Source organism: Anomalospiza imberbis, assembly GCF_031753505.1.
Source record: "Anomalospiza imberbis isolate Cuckoo-Finch-1a 21T00152 chromosome W unlocalized genomic scaffold, ASM3175350v1 scaffold_31, whole genome shotgun sequence".
Taxonomy (NCBI): Eukaryota; Metazoa; Chordata; class Aves; order Passeriformes; family Viduidae; genus Anomalospiza; species Anomalospiza imberbis.
In genome coordinates this window covers 314,070-330,037 of record NW_027099315.1, presented here as the reverse complement: position 1 = coordinate 330,037, position 15,968 = coordinate 314,070, and the positions used below count along the sequence as shown (strand labels likewise).

The following is a 15,968-nucleotide window of genomic DNA, read 5'->3' as shown; positions in this document are numbered from 1 at the left end:
GTGTTCCAGCACTAATTATTTGCAGGTATGGTTCTCAAGTCAAAATACTTAACTAGTAGAAGTCACTGGCCAGACTTCTGGTGCAAGAGTTTCTTAAAACACTGATTACCTTTGGTGGGATTAGCCCTTGTGTTAGGTGTGTTTGATTCTTTCTCTGTCATAATTCTCTGATGGTCAGAAAGTCAGGAGTGCATGAAAGAGAAAGGCATGTCACTGCTTCACCTTATTTCTCTCTGTGTGAAAAGAAGGTACTGGATTTGACAAGTCCTGTTGCCCTAAAAACATGGAGGACTTGATGAGTAGAGGCAGTAGAATAGGCTCAATTAACTAGCTGAATTTATACTGTTTTAATAAATGTTTTGCTGATCTTGCTAATTTTTCCAAGTTTCAAGGCACATTCAAGGTAATTAATGCAAATAATGTAGTTGTTAGATTTTCTTTCTTAATCACATGAGGGAGTAAGAAGGTGTCCATCTTTGTATGCTTGTGTTTCATGAAATAATTCTGAACTCCTTTCTATTTTCTGATAACAGTTTTGAACCAGCTGCCTCTTCCATCACCTTTACCTGCTACCACAACAAAAAGCCTGCTTTTCAATGGACGGATAGCTGAAGAGGTGAACTGCCTTTTGGCTTGCAGGGATGAAAACTTGATTTCACAGCTCATCCACAGTCTCAATCAGGTGTCAACAGATCACATGTATGTATTTTGAACTTCAGCTATATCAGATCACTATCCTTATTACTTTAACTTAAATTGAACTGAATTGAGAAGGGTGTTAGTATCTGAAAATTAGAAGGTGCAGGTTTTTTATTAGGCTAACTTAGCAGATTACTGCAGTATAAGAATCAATTGTTTCCATTGGAATGCTAGTAATTGTTTGACAGCCCTTATGCATAAGTATTTTTTTTTTAATAGGTATGCTGCTTGTTCTATTCTTGCTAGTTAGGAGTGCAAACTTTGTTGTATTGATTGTGCAAAAGTCATTTGTGTTCCACTTTCGTTAGTTATGTGCACTGACAAATTTTATACCCAGTATTACACAAAAAGATACTTTTTTGAGACACCCATGCAAGATCTATGTAAGTTCTGATTAGATATTGATCTTAAAATATTTAAGAATTGAACCAGAAAGTATTTTGGTTTTTTCATTTTTCACTGGTGTTCTTTGAATTGTCTTATGTGTACAGCCCTGTCTTTTTCCTATGTGTTCCAATCTGTTATTTTGATCAAATGAAAGTAGCTCTTCAAAGTCATCAATGCAAAGAAAAAGTGAAAATACGGATGCATTTACAGAAAATTTTTGAAAGTTCAAAGGGAATCCTGTGATGTTAAAGATATACCAGTTTCCCCTTCTAAAATAAAAGGTTTTCAAAGTGCTGGGCTGCAATGTGAATGTTATGCATTTATGCTTATCTTATTTTCACTTCTACAATAGTACTTTCTGGATGTTATGACAAAGCATTCTTCTTTTATGGAGAAGATCACAATACAGAAGTGGACATAAGAAGCGTTATAATAGTCTGAAACTGACAGCCATGTATATATAAGTGCTTATTAACAGAAAATAATTTTGAAGACCAGTAGGAATACTTTTTCTACCATTCCTTTAGCATGAGAGGAAAAAAGTAGATTTAGAGAACAGTGATGCAGTGCAGATTTGGTGGGTTTTTTTCCTGTATTTTAACAGTAAAATGCTGTCGTTTGGTTTGGTTTTGATTCGTTGTGGTTGTTTGGGTTTTTTACTTGACTCATGGTTTCTTATAATTTGAAATTGCATTTGCCTCTTTATTGGCTTACTTCCACAATTCCAGAGAATTGAAAGATAACCTTGGCAGTGATGATCCAGAGGGAGATATACCAGTCTTGCTGCAGGCTGTCCTGGCAAGGAATCCTAATGTTTTCAGGGAGAAAAGCATGCAAAACAGATATGGGGTGCAAAGCGGTAAGGATTTTTGATTGATTATTGATTGATTGATTTTTATGTTGTTCTGTAAGTTTAGGGGGCTGATGCAACCACAAATATGTAGGGAGCACAACTGTGATATTTATGCCTTATCTTGTATTTGATAATGATAAAAAGCTATGTGTCATGACATCTTTTAAGAGTGATAGTATTAGAATAAGCACAGAAATACACTCTACTAGGTGTTTTTGTAAAAAATAATGTTGCATTTCTCTACAGATTTTAATTTCTAGGATAAATGATTGGGTTTTATTTTTAACTAATTTTTTTTTTAAATTTCTTTATAGGTAGGTTTATTTATTTGTTTTAGTAAATTGAAGTTGGGAAAGATGCCTTGTTCTCTATTGAAAATCTGTACAATTGAAGTATATCACTGTAGTGGTAGTTTTTGATAGTCCTGAGGTAAAGAATAAGGTTGAATGAACCATATGTAACATCTCCTCCTTGCCATTCTTCTTCTCAGCAATTTGTCATGCCCTACAGATTTTACTGTTTTGATAGCTAATTCTTTTCTGAGGTTTACTGAGATATACTGCTGGATAGCAAAGATGGAGAAGGGGAGAGACCAAGCACAGGATTTATCGGACAGATTCTACTTGTAGATCTGGAGACTTCTTCATTTGCACCTGAAATATATTCTTTAAATACTAAACTATGAAATGAGTAGGGGGTTTTCAGAGTTTTCGCAATGTGAGGATAAAGCTTCGCTAGCATTGTAGAGATATAAATAGAAATGTTACTGGAGTCCACAGGGAACAGAAAGTGTTAGGGTGTTTTTGGAGGGGGGGAAAAATTTTTGATTATTAAGTTCATTCACCTAGGCTAATGAGTAAAAAGCAATACAACATTTGAAAAGAACTTGCTAAGGACAGAACACATAATGTTCCTTGAAAGAATGCAAAAATTTCCACAAATGAAAATGTGAAAGGCAATGCTAAATATTTAGTAGGTCATTGATACATATATCCTGAAATTTAAACTATGAAAAAGGGTCTCCAGGTTCTGGGTTTGGAGGTAGCTGTTGCAGAGTATATTTTTTTCCAGCTGCTGGAAGAGTTGTGATTGTCCTGACAGTTTTTGCTTAGTGGTTCCACAAAGAACATATACTTGTCCTGGTTTTGGTTTGGATAGAGTTCATTTTTTTCTTAATAGCTGGTACAGTGGTGTGATTTTTTGATCTAGTATGAAAATAATGTTGATAACACACATTTTCCTACCAGTTTTGTAGAGTAAAATAATTATTTTCCAGTGCAAAAGGGAGGCGTTATTTATGAAATTATTTGTTCCAGCAGAGGCTTTTGAAAGAAAGAAGATAAAGAAGTTAGTTTCTTTCTAATTTTTGCTAATTATGTGCTTCAGAGGGGGAAACACTTTTGCTGCTTGATTCGATAGATTAAGAATAATCCTTATTGAAATAAAACCACCTATCTTTAGTTAATGTGGTTTTGCCTAGGCTTAAAGGGAGGTACTAGTACAGAATTAAAAAACGATTAAACATAAAACTTAAAAGAATAGTTGATGCTATTTTAATAAAGTTAACAAAGTGCTTTCAGAGAACCAAAAGAGATCAGACTTTAAATCTTCCTTGAATATTTAATTTTATTTTACATAATTCTGAATACTTGTACCAGTGCAAACATTGCAATGTAAGTGTGAAATTGGAAGCACTGAAAGAAAGGGGGAAGAGGAGAAAAGTATAGCTGTACACAAAGTTTTTTGAGAGGAAGAAGGCTCTGTAATGAATGTTTGGAAAAGCTAGGTGAAGTGCCTTTTTTTTTGTTTGTTTGTTTTTTAATTTATTCATTTCTATGCCATACTCTTACCTGGAAATAGGAGGATCTTTAAGCTAGATGTTGGCAAATTGTGGCAGCCATATTAGCTGTTAGTACATCCCATTCAGATCTCCTAGGCCAAAGGAGGGTATACTGATGTGTTCTGGCAGCAAAGGTTGGGCTTTCTTCTGCTTTCTGAACATATTTTGTAATCTCTGTGAAGTCATGATTTGTAGAACACTTGAGAGTTTGGTAGAGATCTTATGTAATGCATTTTGCCAGCCATAAGAATGGAATTTAGGTTCTCTTCTAGTAATTCAAATTAATCTCTTCTGTTTTCCTTAATGTCTTCTTTCTGAATATTGTCCTTTTGCCTTCTGTTGAGTCCAGCATGTGGTGAAGTCAGTGCTGGATACTGTGATCCAGTATTTGTAATGTCCAGAATTGAGAAGGAAAGAAGGCACTGGGACCCCATTTCAATTTACTCTGCCTGGGGTGGGCCTCTACACCATGATCCCTTGAGCGTCAGTTCCAGCATTAGTATGGACAAACTGAATTCAAATTAATTTCTTCCGGCCTTCTTTTCTAATGCAAGATCAGAAAGACCACCTGGCTAAAGAATTACAGTAAATGTGGAATAAATTCTTGATTCAGTACAATTTATCAGGAAAAAAAGGCCTCTTCAGAAACCTAAATATTATGTGTTGAATACATGTGAATATAAGGTAAAGCACAAGCAGGCACAAGCAGAATTCGGTGCTGATGTTTTTTCCAGAGTCATATTGATTTGTAGCTCAACACTAAGTTTAGAGCAAGAATTGTTTTTAGTTATGATTAACAAATAGTGCAAGAAAGATGTATTATCTGAATACTTGTTTTGTATCCTGGGTGCACCACCCCCCCCCCCCCCCCCCAAATTGCTGGCTTCTTTTGTTTCAGGTAATGTAGCAGCAGTGTTCAAACCTTTATTCCATGTCTTTTAATAACAGCTCCATTGTTGAAACAGAGTTCATACAGATAAGATTTTTAATTAGAGTTTTCAGACTGTTTTGTATTACTAGGTAGTCTGAACAGACTGCATCACATCACTGTGCAGCATCAGTACAAGGGCAACATGTTAATTTTATTTATAGACCTTTTTAATTAAATGACAGAGAAAGTTCTGGGTGCTATCATAATTATTTTTTTAAATTAGGCTATTATTTAATTTCAGTTTTCACAATATGTTTTTCTCTTCTCAACACTGGCTTTGTCTTTCAGCAGATATCTGTTAGAAGATCAACTAAAATACCATATTGCAATAGGTTAGTCTTCATAGCATAGCTTAGGATGTAGAAAGGACTTAAAATTCACTTTAAACTATTTACTTGTGCATTTTTGAGGATTAAAATCTTATGCATCTTTCCCTAAGCATCAGTTGCTTTGATTTTTTTTTCATCTATAGAAGAATTAAAATGCACATTTTAATGCACAAAAGGGAAAAACTTTGTAGACACATGCTTTCAATAAGAGTGTATATTTAACTGAAAAATTGCCTGTTGGTGAGCAATCCTTGCTTAAGCATGCATGATGCTGTAATACAGTTTAATCATACAAGACCTTTTCTGTGATCTGGAGCCATGTTTTTGTATTCTTTGGCAGTAGGAATGCTAAAGTGGATTTACGCATATCCTTTTTTTCTGAGCCAAAAAAATTACATTCAAGACTGGGAGTATATGTTAAGAATGCAAAGCTGGCCAAGTGCTGTGCAGGCTTTCAGAAGGACCGCAACAGGTTGGAGAGTTGGGAGAGAAGAACTGTCTGAAATTCAACAAAAGCAAATGCAGGGTTCTGCACCTGGGGAAGAACAACCCCAGGCACCAGTACAGGCTGGGGGTGACCTGGGGCTCCTGATGGACAAGTGCGTGCCCTTCTGACGAAGAAGGCAAACGTAATCTTGGGATGCATTAGAAAGATCATTGGCAGCCGGTCAGGGAGGTGATCCTGCCCCTCTCCACACCTGCAATGCTGTGTCCAGTTCTGAGCGCCTCAGGACAGGAGAGACATGGAGCTCCTGGAGTGGGTCCAGCAGAGGCTGTGAGGATGATTGAGGGACTGGAGTACCTCTCTTATGAGGAAAGGCTGAGGGAGTTGGGGCTGTTCAGCCTCAAGAGGAGACAGCTGAGAGGGGACCTCATCCATGTCTGTCAGTGTCTGCAGGGAAGGGTCAGAGAATGGACCAGGCTCAGCTCAGTGGGGCCCAGCAATGGGACAAGAGGAACAGGCAGGAACTGATGCCCAGGAGGTTCCATCTGAACTTGAGGAAGAACTTCTCTGTGCAGCGACCTAGCACTGGAACAGATTGCCCAGAAAGGGTGTGGAGTCTCCCTCGCTGGAGATATTCCAGACCCATCTGGACACAATCCTGTGCTGTGTGTTTTGGGATGACTCTGAGCAGGGAGGCGGGACCACATTACCCACTCTGGTCCCTTCCAACTTGACCCATATCCTGTGATTGTGTGAATGTTATTACTAGGATGATGTTTTCTCAAAACTGAGCATTACCAACAATCAAAATTTAAGTTGCATTTAAAAGAAATTCTTAAGTATTTTAAGGTCTGGAGATGCACAGTGTAGCCATAAATCTGCTGCTTAGTGATATGAACAACAGTGTAAAAAATGTACAAGAAGATATTTTAGTGTTAATGACCACAGAGTAATTTCAACTCCTTTTTGGACTAAATGTTTGGGCTTATTTTTACTCCCTCCTCATTACATTATTATTAGACAGACTTGTTATCTGTCTGAAAACTTTAGAGACACTGTTGTGGTAGGGGATTTTTTTGTTTGGTTGTTTGTTGTTGTTGCTTGGGGGGGTTTAGTAGGGTGAGGGGAGGGGGATGGGCACTGGGGACTTAGGGTGTTTTGTTTGGTTGGTTTTTTTTAAAGTCATCTAGATTGTCTCCCCTAACAGAGATAAAGAGGTGAGAACTGCCTGTCACAGAATAAGTTTTAGGGTTTTTAAAATGGCATTAAAATGTGTTACTTTTTATATTTTCTGTCATACTTTTTAAAACCAAAAGTGTGTTTTAAATTTATAGAGGAGAAAATAGATATATTTTTCAAGTATTTTAAAAGTGCAATGTTTGTTTTAAGCATAAAATGAAACTTCTGCATAGTTCATACTCATACTGGCACATTCTGTCAGCTTTCTGTACATGAATGTTAAGGGTTAGTAGTTTGACTAGCTACTACCTAGCTGTGGTGAGAGTGGCTGTGAGAGGTGAGTGGGCAGTGAGCATGCCAGATGCTGCCTCCAACACCTCTGGAGTTTCCTCCTCACTTGCCTCTGTGCAAGGCAACCACTGTTCATTTAATCAAATTTTGCAGGAGTTGAGGAGTCCACTTCTGTTACTCTGGACAATGAAATGTCCTCTGTACTAAAGTATGGAGGTCTCTTTTATTTATTTATTTATTTATTTTTTTTTTAGCACAATATGACAATTTCACTCCTGCTCTGGGCTAGTTTGTCTGGGCTAATATACTTGGAATGCAGCACTTCATACCTACCAGGAGGTAGTAATGGCTTAATTCCTGGGGGATTATTCCATCACTTCTTTGTTGGGGAGAGGGGAAGAGAAAAGAGGATGACAGGGAGGATTTCTGAAACGAGCTTTGCTTGTGTGAATATTGCAGTAATTGAAATCAGTGATAGTAATACAAAGATTGATGACTCCCAAACACTGGATTAGTCAGCTGTCTACCTGAATTTAGGTTTAAATATTTGCATTGCTGATGTGCTTTTACCCATGGCTTTGGATCACTTGCTGTGGCTTCCCAAGCTGCAGTGTGTATGTGAATTCTGATGCTGTTTTAGCTGCAAGACATTCAATTCTATCATTAAAATCACCTGGTTAAAAGTCATATAAGTTCTTGTGTACCTGTACCATTTCAACTTCTAGTGTTATGTGGTGGTTAGAAATTCTTTATATCTGTATGGAAGAGAGAAAGCAAAAAAGATTCATTTAAGTTCTCCCTAATAAAGATGCAAGTTAGTTCCAGGCCCATTGGTACTTGTGGCTTGCCATCTAGTACAACTCTTGAATTTTCAAAGCATGACTGTGGGAATCTACAGACTGTTGGAGACTACAGATGGGATACTGGTGGTTCTTTGCAACTGAAAGTATTTCAGCACCATCTTTGATAACATTCCTTTTAAGTGTGGTGGAGATGGAATAGAAAGCTGTTGTCCCTGGGTAGAAAGGAACCACTAGGGCATTAGGGGAGCAGGGAGAATATCTTGCACCACTCAGCCCGAGATGATTGTTTGTCGTACTTGATCTAAATATGGGAGATAAGTTTTCTGTGTTCTTCTGAGTTGTTGTGAAGTTTCCAAATCTTATTGGCACATTGAAGTACTCCACACACAAGTCTGGGGTGTAGAGTATGTGGCCTGTTATAAAATGTTACTATTTACTAGCAGGTTTTTGGCTAAGGAACAGAGGAGGGAACTGCCGTTGTTATTTATTATTGAATTAATACTCCTTTAGGGAACACTCTTTTTATGTCATGGTGTAAAATGGATATCTTGCATGAAATCAATCTTTTTAAAATGTTTTCTAACAGTTGTAGGTAGAAGATGTCAATGTTTCTAAATTTTATCATCTCTTTGTATATAATTTCTGAAATGAGAGACTTCATTGATTAAAAAGGAAATGCATGTAAAGTAATGCTGCTATCTTCTTAATAGGGATGATGATGTCGCAGTTTAATATTTCTCAGAACTCCATGAGAGGTAGTCCTGCATCTTCTAATTATCAACAAACCACTATCTCACATAGCCCTTCCAGGTAACATTCTCTTTTAAATGGGGTGGGATGGGCAGCAAACTGCAAATTCTATCTACAGTGACAGTCAATTCTTTTTGCAAGTATGGGAATGGAAGGTGATCAGTGTCAGGATCTATTTTGCATTTGTCTGACAACAGGGTGAGTTTCTTCAGCTGGCAAAGCAACATGTTTTTGCTAGTGAGTAATCTTTGCATTCTGATTAGTCAGGATTCCCTGCTGTCCCTCCCTCACATAATTTTGGCAAATTTTCTTTCGTGCTAAAATAATACCCCTGCCTCCTGACACCCCTACAGCTATTTGCTGCCTGTGGCAGGAGAACAGGAGAGAAGACGCTATGTGTTCCAGCATGTATAACATTACCAATGTGACAGAAGGGTGGGAAAGAAGGCTTGTAAAAACATGGAATACTGCTGTAACAGGTATACAAAAGGCTGCTCAGAGGAGGATAGGCCCAGTAATTTGGCCAGTCTTCCATCAGCTTTCTCATCAACTTTCAGGTTCTTTTTCAAACTTTGAGTGTCAGCAAGTAGCATGTACCTATAGAATCATTTAGGTTGGAAAAGACCTCTAAGATCATCAAGTCCAACTGTTAACCTAACACTGTCAGGTCCACTACTAAACCATGTCCCTGACACATGTACACACATTTTAAATACCTCCAGGTTGGTGACTCAACCACTTCCCTGGGCAGTGTGTGCCAGTGCTTGACAAACCTTTTGGTAAAGAAATTTTTCCTGATATATAATCTAAACCTCCCCTGGAATAACTTGAGGCCATTTCCTCTTGTCCTGTTGCTTGCTACCTCCTTTCAACAATAAAGTGTCCCCTGAGCCTCCTTTTCTCCAGACTAAACACCCCCAGCTCCCTCAGTCTTCTAAAAGAAATAAGAAATTTGTATAAATTTCCTTTTCCAACTTTTTCAAACTTTTTCATTTTATTTTTTAGCCGGTTTGTGCCACCACAAACAAGCTCTGGTAACAGATTTTTGGCACAACAGAACAGTCCAGTGCCTAGTCCATATGCTCCTCAAAGTCCTGCAGGATACATGCCATATTCACATCCTCCAAGTTATACACCACATCCTCAGATGCAGCAAGGTAAGTCTTTGATATTTATTTTATTCTCCTATCTCATGTCAGCTTTACCTTCATGTGTGTGTTTCACAGCTCTCTAATTCCTTTGAAGGAGTCACATGCTTAATGCAAATCTTGGAGTTGGTAGGGAATTTTTTTGGGTATGCTTAAGCTTTGCTTTCCTGACTATACAGTGGTAATATTTATTTTATTTCAAAAAATCCCAGAAGGATCATCGAGTCCAACTCTTAAGTGAATGGCCCATATAGGGATTGAACCAGTGACCTTAGCATTAATGCTTCTCCTCTATGTACACTGATTTTGCATAGTTGTCACATATACATGACAATAGAAAAATTTTAAAAACCCTAAAACTTTTGTTAGCTATGGCAATTGTTTATCTGTACTGGCAAAAACATAATTTTTGCCAGTGTAATGTAAATTTTGCTGCCAGCTTATTTAACTTTACCAAACCTTTGCAGTGTAGGCTAGGCTAAGTTGGCTAGTATTATTCTCAAGGTATGCAGTAACTGGCAGAGATGACCTTCAGAATTAATGGATTTCTTTGGTTTTCCCTTTTCTAAAAACAGTCTTGAACAACATGAACACTGTTAAGTATCTAGGCATTATCCTTTCTTGGAAGTAGAATTCTTGTTAGATTCTTTTAAATCATCTGTTCCTAAAGTTTAGCAGTGTGCTTAGAATTTATATAGCTGTTCTGTATGTAATGTTATGTGTCTCATGAATACCTTGGAAGTTACTATAGGTAGCGAATGCATATTATATAGAGGAAAATAAAGTTTTCTATAACCTATGAGTATGATGCTGACTGTAATTAGGATAGATGTGGAGTGAAGCTTGGCTAATCTGTACATGGAATTTAGGTTTAAGAGTCTCTTGAAAATTTAAAACGTAGATACTAATTTTATTCAAGGTATTTGTGGAAAAAGGATTCATTGAAGAAAGTTGGGATTCTTGTTCCAATCCTAGACCTCTTGCATCCAACTCATTAATATTATGTCCTTTCCTGTGAGATTGTTTTAGAGTTAATGATTGTGTGAATATATTGGTATAATTATTTTTATTTCTCTGTATTTCAGCTTCAGTATCCAGTCCCATTGTCACAGCTGGGATGAGAAATCTCCATGAAAATAAAGTTTCAAGTCAATTGTCTGGAAATTCAGCTAATCATCATGCTGATAATTCTAGACATGGCTCAAATGAAGACTATCTACAGATGGTGCACAGGATAAGTAGTGATGTATGTTACCTAGATCAGTTTATGATGATAAAACAAATATTTACTGTGATAAACCAAGTATGTGTTTAGCTGCCTTAAAAGTCAGATATTTTATGAGGATGCTGTTGATGAATAAAACCACTGAAAATATATTTCGGTTTCAGATGTATGCACTCAACTGTGCAACTTTAATGTGCAAGTTTTAAGATTTTTCTAGATCTCTCTCCTTTGGAACAGTTTGTAACATTGATTCTGATAAAAGTATGAAAAGTAAAAAATGTTACTCATGTGAGTTTATTATAAAGAGATGGTAGAGTCTCTCTGCAATTATTGTATCAATATATTGATGTAAACAATAATAGATTCTAAATAGGTTTATAGTTAACGTGTCTTTCTGAAGATTCCCCTAACTGTCAATTAGATGAGACAATTGCATAACCTACTCAGTAATATAGTAGTGTTGTCAAAGGCAAAAATTGCTTTTAACATTTTTTCTTACAGATCTGTTATGTGCTTTTATGGCCTGGTTTATTTATAATATATTTTCCTAGTGACTTGAGTTCACGTGGGAGAAATTCTTGCTAAAGTATTGAATATAAGTGAAAAAAAATCAGCAACTTTCTCCCATGGTGTTTTCAACTTCTTCGCTTTCTTAATGAGCATCTTATCCTCTGTATGAAGCATGTTGTGACTCTTCTTTACAAGTTTGGCACACAGTCTCTTAACACCTCTTAAGGAGACAGCACTTAAGTTTCATTTTTATTTTTTGCTTTTAGTTCTTTGAACTATGTGGTCTTAGTGATGCCTACAACAGTTACAAAACTTGATCAAAACCTGGTGACCAGCGGGCCTTTTTTTGACCTTTTTTTTAAAGATGTATTTAATTTACCTTATGAAAACTAGGGGCAACGCCCGTCTTCCTAAATTAGCTTGTGGAAGCAAAAAACTGTTGTACTCAACAAGTGTATTGATAACACCAGACTACCTAAATTCCTTACAGGGATTAGTACACTGGAACTCTAAGAGAGTTGTTAGTTTTATTAGTCTTCTCTTTTTAAATGAAAGAATTATGCTGATGAAAAACTATTAGCTAAGAAGTGATATCTTCAACAAGAGAGTTTTGTAATCAAGGAATCTATCATAATACACAATCTCATCAGGTATTTTTCTGTCTCTGCTTCAGCAATGCAAATTCTTCAAAATAAGAAGCTGTTCTTGGCATTAAATGAGCATATATCCCCCAACTACTAACTCTCTAGTAGGTCACCCCCAACCTGTGCTGGTACTTGGGGTTATTCCTCCCCAGGTGCAGGACCCTACACTTGCCCTTGTTGAACCTCATTAGGCTTCTCTCCACCCAATTCTCCAGCCTATCAAGGTCCCCCTGAATGGCAGCACGGCCTTCAGGTGTATCAGCCACGCCCCCTAGTTTTGTATCATCAGCACATGCAACTGAAGTGCATCTATACTGTCGCCCTGATTTCTTAGGATTTTCTAAAGCCTTCTGAATTTACATTCTTGTAGAGAACTTTCTCACGCAACTTTCTGTAAACAACCTATTGTTTTGCATTCTTTCATAGAGGCGGAGAAATTTGATAGACTGGTAGTTTGTCCAGTGTCGTTGGAGAGGTGGCACGTTCACCTTCCAATCCACTGGCACCTTTTGAGAACTATAAATGATTGGAGTCAGAAAAAATAAATTAGTCTCTTCATGGTGACCAAAGCTGTGGTGCGTCGTTTTTCCTTGTGTCCTCTGGTGACACTACACCAATGCACGCAGCATGGGCAACAAACAGGAGGAACCGGAAGCCATGGTGCAGCAGGGAAACTATGACAGTTGCAGTCATGGAGACATGGTGGGATGAATTGCATGACTGAAATGCTGCAATGGATGGTTGTAAACGCTTTATAAGGGATCAGCAAGGAAGGAGAGGCTTTAGATACCTCTCGTATGTTAGGGAGTGTTTTGATTGTCTGGAACTTGATGATGGTACCGGTAGGATTGAGTGTTTATGGGTAAGAATCAAGGGGAAGGCCAACAGAGCAGATCTCCTGAAGGGAGTCTCCTATAGACCACCCAGCCAGGATGAAGAAGACAAAATGTTCTATGAATAGCTGGGAGAAGTCTTGCGATCGCTGGCCCTTGTTCTCGTGGGAGACTTCAACTTACCAGATCTATTCTGGAAATAGAGCACAGCAGAGGAAACAGTCCAGGAGGTACCTGGAGTGTGTGGAAGAACTGACACAGCTGGTGAGTGAGCCAATCAGGAGAGGTGCCCCACTGGACCTGCTGTTTGTGAACAGAGAAGAGCCCATGTGGGATGTGATAATTGGAGGCCATCTTAGGCACAGTGATCATGAAATGATAATTTTCTGTTCTCAGAGAAGTAAGCAGGGGGATCAGCAGAACTGCCACCTTGGACTTCCAGAGTGCAGACTGGCCCGTTTGGGAGCCTGGTTGAGAGAGTCACTTGGGAGGCAGTCCTGAAGGGCAAAGGGCTCCAGGAAAGCTGGATGTGCTTTAAAAAAGAAATCTGAAAGGAGCAGGAGCAGGCCGTCCCCATATGCCAAAAGATGAGCCGGCAGGGAAGACCAGCCTGGCCAAACAGAGAGCTTTGAATGGAACTCAGGGAGAACAAGAGAGTGCATCACCTCTGGAAAAAGAGGCAGGCAGCTCAGTAGGACTACAAGGATGTTGTGAGGTCATGCAGGGAGAAAATTCGAAGGGCCAAAGCCCAGCTAGAACTTAATCTGGCTACGGCTGTAAAAGACAACAAAAAGTGGTTCTACAAATACATCAGCAACAAAAGGAGGGCCAAGCAGAATCTCCATCCTGTACTTGATGTGGAGATAAACATAGTGACAAACGATGAGGAAAAGGCTTTGTATGCTACTTAGACCCCCTCACGTCTATGGGGCTGGATAGGATCCAGCCAAGGGTACTAAGGGAGCTGGCAGAAGAGGTCACCAAGACACTGTCCATCATTTACCAGCGGTCCTGGACAACTGAGGAGGTCCCAGGTGACTGGAGGTGCCAGTGTGACATCTATAAACAAGAAGGGCCGGAAGGAAGATCCGGGGAGCTACAGGCCTGTCAGCCTGACCTCAGTACCTGGGAAGATGGAACGGATCATTTTGAGTGTGATCATGTGGCATGTGCAGGACAACCAGGGGATCAGGCCCAGCCAGCAGGGGTTTAGGAAAGGCAGATCCTGCTTGACCAACCTGATCTCCTTTTATGACCAGGTGACCCACCTAGTGTGTGAGGGAAAGGCTGTGTGTGTGACTACATGCACTTCAGTAAAGGCTTTGATGCTGTCTCCCAGAGCATTCTCCTGGAAAAGCTGGCAGCCCATGGGTTGGACAGGTGCTCTCTTCACTGGGCTAGGAACTGTCTGGATGGTCAGGCCCAGAGAGTGGTGAAGAATGGAGCTACATGCACTTGGCAGCCAGACACCAGTGGAGTTCCCCAAAGCTCAGTATGGGGGCCAGTCCTATTTAACATCTTCATTGATGACCTAGACAAGGGGATCAAGTGCAACCTCAGTAAGTTTACAGAGGGCACCAAGTTGGGTGGGAGTGTTGATCTGCTGGAGGACAGGAAGGCTCTGCAGAGTGATCTGGACAGGCTGGAGCAATGGGACAAGGCCAGTTGTATGAGGTTCAACAAGGCCAATTGTATGAGGTTCAACAAGGCCAAGTGCCAGGTCCTGCTCTTAGGTCCTAACCCCATGCAGCTCCAGGCTGGGGCAGAGTGGCTGGAAAGCTGCCCACAGGAAAAGGACCTGGGGGTGCTGAGCGACAGCAGCTGAACATGAGCCAGTGTGTGCCCAGGCGGGCAAGAAGGCCAATGGCATCCTGGCTTGGATCAGAAATGGTGTGACCAGCAGGACCAGGGCAGTGATTGTCCCTCTGTACTCGGCACTGGTGAGGCCCCACCTCAAGTGCTATGTCAAGTTCTGGGCCCCTCATTGCAAGAAAGACATTGCGGTGATGGAGCGAGTCCAGAGAAGGGCAACGGAGCTGGGGAGGAGTCTGGAGCACCAGGAGTAGCTGAGGGGGCTTATCCTGGAGAACAGGAGGCTCAGAGGGGACCTTCTCACTCTCTACAACTCCCTGAAAGGAGGGTGGAGCTCGGTGGGTATTGGGTTCTTCTGGGGAACAAGAGACAGGCAAGAGGAAATGGCCTCAAGTTTTTCCAGGGGAGGTTTATATTGGATGTTAGGGAAAATTTCTTCATGGAAGCAGTTGTTTAGCATTGGAACTGACTGCCCAGGGCATTGGTTGAGTCACCATCCTTGGAAGTGTTCAAAAAAATGTGTGGATGTGGCATTTGGGGACATGGTTTAATGGTCAACATAATGGTGGTGCTGCGTTATTGGTTGGACTTCAGGATCTTAAAGATATTTTCCAACTGTAACAATTCTAAGAAACTCATTCAAAACTGGCCGATTATGAAAACATAAAGCATAGCATCATCGGTTCGGTTTAATGGGAAAAACACCAAGGGTAAAAAGTAAGTATACCTTTAAAAACTGATTTTAGTAGCCATCCTGCAGAAAACAGTTTGAACAAGTTGAAGTAATTCAAGTTTTACATTTATATATGAGCAATCACATTAATCATAATGTTGCACCTTTTTAAAAAACAGTGTTAACATTGGCAGAGATAGTTATGAACAAGGAATATTAAATCATAAAATGTAAAACTTTGTTTATCTTTTTTTAGCTTTAGGATTTTCTTCTTTAGATGTTATGAATGTCTGCAGGATATTGTGTGTTTGCAATATTTGATTCTACTAAATCAGCAAGCATATACCTGAAGGCTCACTGTGCGTATACTGAAGTAAAGGACCAATTTTTGAGAAACCTGGGAATCATAGAATGGCTTGGGTTGAAAGGGATCTTAATGACTATCATGTTCCAACCCCCTACCATGGACAGGGACACCTTCCACTAGACCAAGTTGTTTCAAGCCCCATCCAACCTTGCCTTGAACACTTCTGGGGATGGGGCACACACAGCTTCTCTGGGCAACTTGTCCCAGGGCCTCACCACACTCACAGGGAAGACTTCCTTCCTAACATAT

General features: G+C 39.5%; 1 protein-coding gene across 5 annotated transcripts in view; it reads left to right on the top strand.

Annotated features, from left to right (window-relative positions):
* LOC137465553 (nipped-B-like protein) overlaps positions 1 to 15,968 on the top strand; it is a 194,679-nt gene that overhangs the window by 48,410 nt on the left and 130,301 nt on the right. For all 5 annotated transcript variants that reach the window (XM_068177630.1, XM_068177629.1, XM_068177632.1 and 2 more), the window contains exons 3-7: positions 534 to 699; positions 1,815 to 1,945; positions 8,468 to 8,567; positions 9,513 to 9,664; positions 10,741 to 10,901. In XM_068177630.1, the coding sequence (XP_068033731.1) occupies positions 534 to 699; positions 1,815 to 1,945; positions 8,468 to 8,567; positions 9,513 to 9,664; positions 10,741 to 10,901 (710 nt within the window). The remainder of the gene's footprint in view (positions 1 to 533; positions 700 to 1,814; positions 1,946 to 8,467; positions 8,568 to 9,512; positions 9,665 to 10,740; positions 10,902 to 15,968) is intronic.